Genomic DNA, 12,352 nt, shown 5'->3' with positions numbered 1-12,352 from the left:
ATAAGTTATATAACATAAGTTATATTTTGTTCTGAGGTCAATTTGAATCTCATACTAAATTACTGGTGTCCTTTTATCTGAGAAACACTACCTGATTGATCACCTGATGCCTAGAAATTAGCATGCACAGTAGCCCAGCGTTTAGCATTGCTAGCTCACAGTGCTGAGGCCCTGGGTACACTTCTGGACCTGGGGTGCTATCTGTATGGAGCTTGTATGTTCTCCCCATGTTTGCATGAGTTTGCTTTGGGTGCTCCGGCTTCCTCCCACAGTTCAAAGAACTACTGGTAGGTTAATTGGCTTCTGGGATAATTGGTGAGTGTCTGTGTCTTCCCTGCATTGGACTACCATCCAGTCCCAGGTATCTCCTGCTTATTACTTTCTGAGGCTCTGGCTCCCCCGTGCCCCGCGACCCCCTGACCCCCTGACCCTGAATTGGATGAAGCGGTTAGAAAATGGGTGGTTTCTGTTATGCTCTGGTCATGCTCTGCCATAGCAACAACTTGTAAAAAATGCAGATGCTAGGATTTAACTCAAAGAAGGAGCTCAGATCACTGTGTTGGCATCACTGTACAGGTGTCCGGTGTGTTTTAGAACATATGTTAAAATCTTATTTACTAACTTCTAGACTTTTTACCCCCCATATCAGTCTGCAGGTGCACAGTGGTCTGTGGACACCCTCCTTGCTCTGTCGTAAAACAGGAAATAAAAAGCAACTGGTTTTGACTTTAATGCACTGAGAGTGTGGAACTCACAGAACTCTCTTGTCAGAAAGGCAGCTTCTAACAGCTTTTAAGTGAAGACTAAGAACACTTTTCTATTTTATTAAAATAGATTATATATGTTTTGTTTAAATATATGTTATAAATGTTAAAACGACAGCTCGTATAAGCTTGTATTTTTACCTTTCGATCATTTTTAGAATTGCTTTGAGTTGCTTTTACCATGATAAACAGTACAAAATATGAGGTGTTGAACTTGTCAAAAGTTTTAAAGCGCTTTATGACGTAAAGTGTGATGACAGTCCTTGGCGGTCTATGTAACAATTCTTCTTGAAGTAGGTCATCGGGCCAACAGTATATAAACATTACAGCTCAAGTGCTTTTGTATCTGAACGCTTTTAGGTAAGTAATTTAGCAGCTGCGGTATTAATCGTGATTTTAATGGCAAATTCAATTGCAGGTAAAATAAAAATGGCGGATAACTTTCTTTCTAGCTTCGTGAAGCGGTCGCGCCACATTATACATATATACCATAATAAGAAACATAATATGTACAGTAGAATTTTTCACTTTAAGCTGGCATTATCCAGAACCGGGTCAGGGAACGGACCCGGACCGTGCAGTGTGGTCCGTCGGCCTTCTAAAGATGTTTAGGAGATCGAGGCGCCCTTGGATTTGATTAGAAACTTGCATAATTTCTTAACTTGACCCCATTATCTTAAAAAAAACGGCCAGGCCAAGACCAAAGCATGAAGGCTGCGAGGATCGGGGGACTCTCATTTTTGGTCACAGCGTACAGTAGTAGATCAGTAACCTCTGTTTATCGTGATAACCTTTAATTATTTTCCAGTACTTTTTTAAATGATAAAACACATTGTCTCGCCAGTTTTGCTAAAGATACGGTTTTAGTGTTTACGCATAAATTTGTAAGCCGTAGGTTTAAATCTCGTGGTCTTATTTTCTGCATTTTCATCGTAAGAGAGGCGCTCGTTTGCGATTTACGCGCTGAACATTGTAAGCAGAAGAGCCTTAAGGCACAGCCTCGCCTTAACACCATCGTTTGCATTGTCATTGTCATCCAGAAAAGCAGTCGTAAGAAAATGAATCTGTGGCGGCTCCGAACATTAAAAAAACTATATCTAGACTGCAAATACATCCCAATCTTACTATCAACACGTTTTAAGACCCCTCTCCTTTCCACCGGTATACAAGCTAAGAGAGAAATATTGGAAATCCCATCTGAAGTAGCCCTCGTCTCACCTTCGGAGCTGTGAGCGATGGGGATCATAATTAAAAGGGGTACAGTTACTTTGAAAATGTGTATGTGATACTTAAATTTAAATAAAATAAAAAGATAAATTATATAACACAGACTGCTATCTATGTCCATGTGTTTAAGACGTATGAATCGGTTTTAAAACAGGCACACCCCTTTACTTCTCACAAATCCAACTGGAGTCTCAGTCCGTCGTCGCGATGAATTAGGAGCTCAGATGTAGGCTAAGTGATTGCAATTTACTTATTTAAAAGAACCACTTCAAATCAAAAGGGAGACATTTTGTAATGGTAGTTATCGTATTATAGTATACGATAACTGTATACGTAGTATACGTAATTGTAGATATACAGTACATAAAGGGTATGAATAGGTGTGAGCTTTTACTGTATATTTAATATTTTATCTGACCCACTTGTAGAAACCGCCTACTCAGATTTATTTAAGTGGTCTGCCACCATAAAGACAGAAAAATATAATGACACCCTGTTACATTAACTGTAAAATAAACGCCGTAACTGCGGCCATATGAAAATTTGGATAAAGATTATACAAACATCCTAAGGAGCTCTATGACATATGAGCGTCGTAATAATGGTTGGTGACCTGACGTAACAGTGCTCCCTGAATTACGTGATCTGTATATACCCAAATACAGATATATCACATAGGGAGATGCAGTCAAACATTGCATTGCTATCGTCGTGGTGAACTATTTCTCCGCTGTTTAAAACTTGTTTGGTAAGTGTCATCAAATATGCTTGTCAATTTGTAGCGAAATCGATATACTGTATCATAATCCTTCAGCTATCTATAATGTAGTGAAACGGCTAATTAATATTGATAAATTCCCTTATTCACAGTGACTTTTGCTCAAACCCCTGTTGCATAATGGGTTAATTTTATATAAAAAAACATTTATATCATAGATATAATACAAGCTTTGAAATGAAATAGCACATTTCCAGGTTTCAGTTAAACATTTTTAAAAAAGCTCATGACTTTAAGCATTCTGAACATTGAGAATGTTATTTGGGAAACAAATGTTTATTATAATGTTTATGTTTAGGATCTGTCTCCTACTGAGTCAGCATGCAGCATTCAACACCATTAGGTTTAATATTAAAAAGTTGTGTATTTCCTGAATTGTTTTTTTTTATTCTTTTCTATTAGACCATACTAGACTGTGCAGGATATCATTTATTTGCCATTTTTGCCTTTTCCAGATACCTGGGAAACAAAGCTCATATCTCATTTGCCAATGGAGCCCAGTCCTAAGCCTGGTGCTCTGTCCCCCTCCCCGAAGGACACAGACTCGAATCGACCCGCGCCCTTAAGGCAACAGGATCTGATCTCCACATACTGCCCGCCTCCCAAGATACAGCTTCTGAAGGACACCTTCCAAGAGAAACTGATGCAGGAAAAGGAGAAAAAAATGATCGCCATGTACAATCGGCGGCAGGAGGCAGCTCTACAGAAGATGAGAAAATGTTTCCAATATGTCAAATACGCTGCGGAGAAGAAGATGGGGAACAGCTATCGCTTCCAAGCCCAACAGGGCCCCGAGAAGAACATTGTGGGGTATGATCGGTCTTACCCCCTGAAGCCTATGGGTAACAGGAAAGTCTCCGGCCCTGGTGAGGTTCGGGCTGTGGACCGCCCGGACGCACAGAGTGATTCCTTGTTTGCCCCCACCCCGCCTCAGGATGGTCATGAGAGGCCCTGCGAGAGGCCGGGCAGGAGGGGCTCAAGAGTACGCAAACCTCAGGACAGGACTGTCCTCCCCATGGTGGCGACCCCTCCAGGGCAATGCCCTTCTCATGCCAATGGGAAGGAGCACTTTCAGTTGCAAGAGGAGCTACGAAAAGTGGCCGAGGCAGAGGCCGCGCTGAAGGAGGAGCATCGCCGGAGGGAGGCCAGTCTGCAGGATGTGATGCGCCGGAAGGAGGCCATGATGAAGGACGAGATTCGCCAGAAGGAGGCCATGATGCAGGCGAAGCTCTTTAGAGCTCAGGAGGAGCTGAGGATGGTTCAGAGAGAGATGGAAGACTCCAGAGAGGTGGCCGGAAGGGAAAATAGAGGACTCCTGACCCGAAGGAAGACACTCCAGGCGAGGCAGAGCGAGCTTCGCCCCAGAGGACCGTGGGCCAAGCACCGCTCTAAGGCCGTGCCTCTTCTGACCTGCAGAATGGAGAAGCAAAAAGCCTTCACTCCAAGGAAAGCCCTTCCTTTCAAAGGAGACAACCTTGATTATGGTTCTCCAATGGAAGACGGCGGATGCGCAGAATCGCACTTTCCCTCTGCGCTTTCCCATCAGGAGAGACGTCAAGTGAGCCCTTGCAGCCATGGGCTAGAAGACGTCCCCTGTGGAAGGAGAAAGTACCTCAAGAAAGCAAGGCTCCCTGAAAGTGACGTGTCAGCGGCACAGGCCGCGCAGGCCCACTTCAGAAATAACACCGCATGTCTGGATGAACAAACTCTGTCAGTGGAAAACAGATATTTGTCCCCTACAAGTCTGATGTGCCCTACCGCTGAGCAATTTCCATATGAGAATAGCCAGAGTGGAAACCCTCAGCTGGTGCCCTGTGAACTGTGTCACAGGAAGTTTGCTGTAGAAAGGTTGGAGAAACACAGCAAGATCTGCAAGAAGCTTCAGAATTCAAAGAGGAAGGTTTTTGACTCTTTCAAGCACAGGGCCAAGGGAACAGAACTGGAGACATACATCCATAAGAAGAAGGTTAGACCGCCAATCGTGGTAAGGGCTATCCTTAAACTCTTTCCAAGCTTCCCTTGTTTTCTCCTAGAGTCAGACTCAGCTTATAAATCGATGTAAACAATAAATAAGTGTTTTATGAAGTACTCTTCTGAAAAACTGCCGCAAAGGCACATTTGCCAGACAGAATAAATGGGTCTTAGTCACTTCTGAATTCTGTTGTAAAAATCTACATGAGATATCAAGCAAATAGCACTCACGGGAAACAAAACCATAACTAAATTGTACTCTCTACCCAATGACATGAAAGGTAGGCCCAGAAAGCTACATTATTACTGTATTGATATTTTCTTGCCTTGTGAATGGTTTGCGACCAGACTGTGTACGCAGTGCTAGTCTGGACTTTTTCTGGAAGCTGTTTCATTGGTTTCATTTCCTGTTCCCAGCTGAGAAAGAACAACTGGAGGCAGAAGCACGAGGATTTCATTCGGAGCATCAAACAGGCCAGGGAGGTGCAGCAGGTGATCACGCAAGGAGGGAAGGTTGTGAACCTGCCCCAGCCCCCCGCGAATCCAAACCCCGACTACGTGCTTTGCCCCCAGGCCGGCACAGAGGCACATCCCCAAGTGTCAGCACATCAGGAGCCGCCCTCCTCCTCCTCCTCACAGATGAAAACTGATGTGAAGAAGAGTAAAAGAGTCATGATCTTGGCTCACGACTCACGTCCTGCTTTTTCTTTTTAGAAATATATTTAGCACAGTTCATCCGTATGATGATAAAAAAAATGTTACCTTGTTTTAATAAAATGATTTTTTTTTGGTGGACTGGTGTTTGCGTAACTGTGGTTATTTCAGTTTTTTTCCTTTGCGAAAATGTGTGTCGACCGTGAAAATAAATTTCAAGCTGTTCTTATCATTCATACACCTTGACCTCCTAAAAATGATTGTTCAACCTGGAACGTACAATTAGCAGGCAATAGAACAGGTCACATTGGCCTTGGAACCATCAAAAAGTAGTATTCACACATTCTCTGCATCAATTTTCCTTTAAAACAACTGAAAAAGCAAGGTAAAGTGTGATTGATTTTTTTAATGAAAGTTATTTGATTTAATTTATTTAATTTTCATAATATTTGAAATATGTTGGGATTAATGTGACTCAATATTATCTGCAGCTCTTACACTCCAGGCACCTGATAAAGTGGAACGCAGTGTCTTTGCCTTACATGGCGCTCAGCTCTTCCTCAATCCCAGCAGAAGCAGCAGCCTCCGGGTCCTGCCTCATGCACAGCTTAAAATGCAACACCGAGTAATACAACAAACAACAGGGAAAACCATTCACGATCAGACACATCCGTTGATTGCTGGCTCTCAGTAACGGGACATTGCTGTGGTCCACGCATGAATCTGTTTTCTAAGTGCCTTATCCAATACAGTGTTGAGGCCAGTTTTCCCAGAAGCGGTGTGCTTATCGCGGTGTAACACAAGTTACCATATTAATACCGTGTATTCTCGCATAGTACCTCATAATACCACATGTTCTAATGAATGACCTTGGACAAGCTGTAAACTCAAAGTATTGCCCTGGTCCACATTCTTTTTTTCATTGACCGTCTTTGTAAAAGTAACACCACAGCATTTCGTTGATCCAATCAAGCATTTGTTTCCAATCATGCAAAGTACAGTCATTTTTGAGAATCTCCAATTCACCATGCCTTTTGCATGCTCATAAGAGATATTGATTTAAGAACATAAACATATTACTGTATGCAAACTGTACTGTATACAGTATGTATATGTATATTTAATGTCTTTACTGTGCCTGTTTAAGTATTAAATATTTATATGGAATTTTACCACTGAAGGGAAATCTTAGTAGCTGAGCATAAAAAGAATAGGAGCATAACGCGTGTGAAGGCCATAAATGATATTAATTTTGGAACATAAATATACAGTATTACAGTATGTAAACTGTATATGGCTGGTCTCGGTACAAAAATACACACCAGTATTCCATTTCTCCCTAAACAATATTAAGCATCGAAGTCTTAAACTAACATGTGAAATAACGTGTGTATAAAAAGTGGTAATTTTAAGCTTTTCTGCAAATACGCTCAATACAGGAGCAAACAAGCATACTTTTAGAATTTGATTAATAGGGAATATAATATGGAATCGCATATCTAAAGAAATTAATAATGATATAATTCTATTCATGTGCTGAACTTGTAAGCGAGAGGTTGGCTGTTCAAATCCAGCCTGTGCCATGACTTTTCTTTTAACAAGCATTTCTTTGAAAAAATAAAATAGCAATATTATGGACAATTAATTGACTTTTTATATTTCTAAATATCACAACATGTTCGAATCTAAGTCATTTTTTAATAACAATGAATAGTCACCACGCATGCTTACACAGCTCCCTGGGTAAAGTATCACAAAGTCTTAGAGAACTTAACATTTTTATTATCAACAAATTGTAAATACGCTGTTTACATTGGGGTTATTAATATTTCACTTGAGTGTATGGGGGATTGTCAGCAGACCCCCCCCCCTCTTAGACTGCGCAAACAATTGTTTTAATTTTTAGAAAGAAATGGCGGCTGTATGCTTTACAATATAAACATTTACTGTCAAACTTTAAATCAACAATTGATTTAAAGATGATCTGTCAAAGTGCAATGGAAAACAATATTGTTTTTGTTTTTGTTGTTTTTATCCCATAAGGCGCTTTGAGAAGCCACCTTTAAAGGCGCTATATAAAGGCACTGATTCCTATGGAATGTGTATTCTTTCTTCTTTTTTTCAGCATGGAATAAACCTATTACGTGATTTTAAGGTTTGTGTGAGAAGCCAGGGTTACAGCTTGTTCTCCCCACCGCCTCTCTCTGTGTACAGTAGAGCCTCCTGTCCTGACTGGTGGAGCTCATACAGCTGTGTCTGGAGGGGATCCAGGGTATCAGCGTCAACCCCACGGCTGGGCAGCTTGTTCCCCCCTCCCGCACCTCTCTCTGTACAGTTGAGGCTCCTGTCCTGACTGGTGGAGCTCATACAACTGTGTCTGGAGAGGATCCATGGTATCAGGGTCAACCCCATGGCTATGCAGCTTGTTTCCCCCCCTGCACCTCTCTGTGTACAGTAGAGCCTCCTGTCTTGACTGGTGGAGCTCATTCAGCTGTATCTGGAGAGGATCAAGCGGGGTATCAGCTTCAAACCCACGGCTGGGCAGCTTGTTCCCCCCTCCTGCCCCCCTCTGTGTACAGTAGAGCATTCCTTCATGACTGGTGGAGCTCATACAGCTGTGTCTCGAGAGGATCCAGGGTATCAGCTTCAACCCCATGGCTGGGTAGCTTGTTCCCCCCTCCCGCCCCTCTCTGTGTACAGTAGAGCCTCCTGTCCTGACTGGTGGAGCTCATACAGCTGTGTCTGGAGAGGATCCAGGGTATCAGCTTCAACCCCACGGCTTGCAACTTGTTCCCCTCTACCACCCCTCTGTGCGTTCAGTGGAGCCTCTTGTCCTGACTGGTGGAGCTCATACAGCTGTATCTGGAGAGGGAGGGAGAGAGGGGTGCGGAACCAGGGAACTATTTACATGGAAAACGGGCAATCTCCCCAGCCCGTATGCCCCTTTCACTGTGTGGCAGCTGCAATAGTCAGCGGCCTACCTAAACCCCGCCCTGACCACTCCTGTCCTGCCCCTCACCGCGCACCCCAGCCGGGTGTTCTTCAGCCGCCCCCCAGGGCGAAAGCGCTACAATGCTAAAAATAAGATACACTCTGCAGACATTCACAACAGCGACTGTCAGAAGATAGGACACAGCAACTCAGACACCCATTGAATGGAAAGGGACACTTTAATGTTCTGTGCGGGTGGTACAGCACCCCACCGCGCCCGCGCGCCAGCAAAGAGAGAGATACACACCAGTTTTCATTGTCAAAAAGTAATTGTTTTTTACTTTTGTACAATTTGTTTTACATTCCTCTTGTTTAACAGGAATGTTTTGTTTCTGGACAGACTGTTAAACTAGGGGAAAGAGTGCCTATGAAAGACGGGTTCCTTTCGCGAAGTCTGGAGACATTAGAAGCTTGCCACACCCGGACTGTTACACCAACGCATTAGCAAGTTAAAGCTATCCCATTGAGGAGCTGGGCGCAATAATTGTTTTGTTCCTTGATTTTCTGATCTGCAAGGCCATTTGAATTCTGTCTGGCATTGCCAGATTGTGAAAAAATAAAAGTATTTAAATCATAAGATACAATCTACAGACATTCACAACATATACATATCTTAAAACATTTACATATCTTGTTAAATTATTACTTTAAATATGTACTTTAAGTTACTGAAACAGCCAGTTAATAAAATCGTTGCAATTTTGTTCTTGTTTGGAGGTGGGGATATTCTGACAACAATTGATTTAAAGACAATCGGTCAAAGTGAAATGAAATACAATATTACGCTGGGTAAACGTTCCGAGGTCAAATTCTTCCGTGATGGGGGTACCTTTAAAGGTCTAAGCCGGAAACCATCATTATGTCTCATTTTTGATTCTCTCTTCCAAACGAGAACAAAATTGCGACAATTTTATTAGCGGGCTGTTTCAGTAACTCAAAGTATTCATTTAAAGTAATAATTTAACAATAAATCCCGCACCCAGCAGAAGAATCCTACTCCGTTGGACTGCTGAGCAAGGCCCTTAACCCCAACTGCTCCAGGGGCGCTGTACAATGGCTGACCCTGTACTCTGACCACAGGCTCTCTCCCTATCTCTTTCATCTGTGTGTCTGTGTATCTCATGGAGAGCAAGCTGGGGTATGCGAAAAGATAATTACTAATGCAAGAAATTGTAAAGGTTTAATAAAATAATGTTGTTGTATATCTAAGCAAGTGTTCCTGCATCCCTCTTCTGCACTATAGGCATGGCTTTTATTCTGTTTGCTCCATTTCTAAAACTTTTTGCTCATGTGCATTTTTGTATTTTTTTACACCTCTAGCACTTTAACGTCCTGAATTTTCATTTGCCTTAATTTGTAGAATGAATTTGAGTTCTAGCCTTAAAAATCTTAAGTTTTCACTATCTTTTGTTTCTTGTCCTACAACTGTTATTATTGATCACCACGACTTCATTCAGCCTTTCCTGAACGTCTATGACAGGCAGAGAGAGTGCTGTTTCTGGGGCGATCTTTTGCAGCTGACATTTCACTGTTTTAAACGAACAAGAAATTAGATTGCTCATAAATCACTTATTCTATATAAATACAGCGTAATTGCCCTCCGAAAATCCTCTTTTTCTTGTTCGTTTTAGAGACCTTGATCGAAACTGATTTTAGATGTCAGAAAGGATTTATTTTCTCTGTATTTCCTACATTGCTTTGTCGAGATTTTAACTTTATATTTAGGCTCAGATTTCAACTATAAATCGTACACTAATTAATAGCAGTAAATACTGATGTTTTGCTCCCTCTTACCACAAAAATATATATGTTTTGTAGCTGGGATGAACTTTATTTCGTACGCGTAGCTACTGCGATTTGGACACGAAGCGGTTAAAGATGGCGGCAAATCAGACACCCGGGGGGGGCGTCTTCTCGCCTCCATAACTAAAATGCCAAATAGGAGTGGCTTAAGCGACATACACAGTCGTGTAACTGACAGTTTGAGGTAGCCTATCGTGTAAATTTCGCTTTGTTGCTGATAAGTTAAGCTTTCGAAACTCTGCCCCAAAGTCATGTGACTGATTTTTCGCCCTGTTTCGTTGGTTAAACGCAATGATCACAAGCACCACCATGGTAACTGGGATGTGTAGTTTTTAATTCCGTTTGAATTATAACTGTACGTACTGTCTTCATGTTTGGCCAGGGCTTTAAAGAGAAGGCGCGCCAAAAAATTTCGGTGCCGTCGTCTCCGCTTTAAAGGTACAACCGTGCTGGAAGAATTTGACCTCGGAAGTTTGCCCAGCGCACTTCAAGTACTGCACCTTCTCACACGTGTAGCCAGCTGCGTTGAGCCGTGGTTATATGATGTCATCTTTTATTTTATTTTATTTTGTGAACTTCCCCCAGATGAGTTCCGTTTTTCTGTATGGAGTTGGCTTTGCGACAGCCCTTGGGGTTTGTGAAGGTGCCCCTGGGGTCACAGGCGGCTCGTTTCTCTGGGGAGCCCTCAGACGCGCTGTGGCCGCCAGTCGGGTGAGACGCCAGCGGCATTTTTAATTTTATTTTCATTACAGATTCGTGTGGCGACATTATATATATTATTTCTGTAGTAGTACAGTTGTGTGCCAGATGAATCGCGGTAATGCACGAAGGTGATGTTTAATGCCTCACACGGTGTTGACCCACATGTTGTGTTTTGCTGAGCAGGAGAGAGAGAGACATTCAGCGTGTGTGACGCCAACGGGTTTTCTGTTCTAGAGGCTCTGTCATCCGTTGTGTTATAATTGTTTTCTTTCTTATTTAGTATTTCAGGTGTGTCGATTTTATGAACCAAATGTTAACGTACAACACGGGAAAAGGTGCATTGTAGAGTAAGATAACGGATATCGGCTTGTATCGTGGAGAGGACGTATAATGTGCTGAAAGATGGGAAGAGAAAGGGGCGATTTCTGCGCGCATTCTAATCATTGTGATTGATTTGATATTGATCTGATATGTGTGGTCATGTGAATGTACATAGATGGTGGGTATGGTGTTAATAATATATGATATGATATAATCACTTGTATATATCATATATCATTCTTTCTATTTTTATATATGGTAATCCTTCTAGATATTATGATTCTGTTTCCCGAAAGCATCGTAGCGCTAAGAACATCGTAAACTCGCTCTTAAGCTCGATCGTTAATTGACGAGTGTTTCCCAAAACCCATCGTAACTGAAGTAGCACGTTAAATCCTTCGTCATCTACGTGCTCCCCGACCCGCTCGTTCATCACTAAGTGCTTCTTAAACTGGCCTCCTCCTGCCCACCCTGAGCGCCAGAGATCGCCAGACAGAGCACAGTCACTTCACGGCAGGGGCATCCTCTGGGAATACAGGACACTAAGAGTTTATATGAAGGACTTTGATATTGTGTTGTACTGTGTCAGAGGAAATTCGAAAAAAGAACATTTATTTATACAGTGATGAATTTATGAGTCATCTTGGGTATATTTCATATTCATTTTTATACTTGACTAGATGATATTATTTTCAGTATGAAGTGCAGCAATGCATTATTTAAGTGAAATCATTGGGCCTAACATGTATTTATAATGTAGCGCCACGCAGGGCGCTTTAGTCATGCGCACGCAAGGCGGGCTGAGAACAGCACCTGGGTTCTACCGGACTGTATAGCGGGACGGAGGCTGGGATACAGTCTCTTCCCTTCAGGTGTGTGTGTGTGTTAGTGAAGGTGCAGCGCTGTAACCCCTGTCCCTGTGTGTGTACCTTTCCCGATTCGAGTTAATAAATGTGTTGTTCAGCCCCAGTCCTGAGTCCCACGCCTGCTCCATTCCGTACCCAAACCCGCGGTCGATACCGCGTAGTTCAACACCGTTTGATGTTCTGTCGTGATTGTTGACGGTAAAGCTTAGATCTACTTGTTTTTAAATTTGATTATACAGTAGGTGCTGTATTTGTTGAGTGACACATGCCAAGCT

General features: G+C 42.4%; 1 protein-coding gene across 1 annotated transcript; it reads left to right on the top strand.

Moving 5' to 3' along the window:
- The first annotated feature begins 2,669 nt into the window (after positions 1–2,669).
- On the top strand, positions 2,670–8,379 carry LOC148638901 (uncharacterized). Its single transcript, XM_088622610.1, has 3 exons — positions 2,670–2,739; positions 3,225–4,140; positions 8,355–8,379. The coding sequence occupies exons 2-3, from the start codon at positions 3,260–3,262 to the stop codon at positions 8,377–8,379; spliced, it is 906 nt and encodes a 301-aa protein (XP_088478736.1). The 5' UTR covers positions 2,670–2,739; positions 3,225–3,259.
- Positions 8,380–12,352: the final 3,973 nt, after the last annotated feature.

Source organism: Lepisosteus platostomus, chromosome 28, assembly GCF_059453375.1.
Source record: "Lepisosteus platostomus isolate fLepPlt1 chromosome 28, fLepPlt1.hap1, whole genome shotgun sequence".
Lineage (NCBI taxonomy): Eukaryota > Metazoa > Chordata > Actinopteri > Semionotiformes > Lepisosteidae > Lepisosteus > Lepisosteus platostomus.
The sequence above is the reverse complement of the archived record's forward strand: the minus strand, read 5'-3'. Positions and strand labels throughout refer to the sequence as shown.

Coding starts and splice junctions, on each gene's coding strand:
- LOC148638901 (XM_088622610.1), top strand. CDS start 3,260: ATGGAGCCCAGTCCTAAGCCTGGTGCTCTGTCCCCCTCCCCGAAGGAC. Junction 4,141..8,354: donor GAGCTTCGCCCCAGAGGACC/GTGGGCCAAGCA, acceptor ACTGTGTGGCAG/CTGCAATAGTCAGCGGCCTA.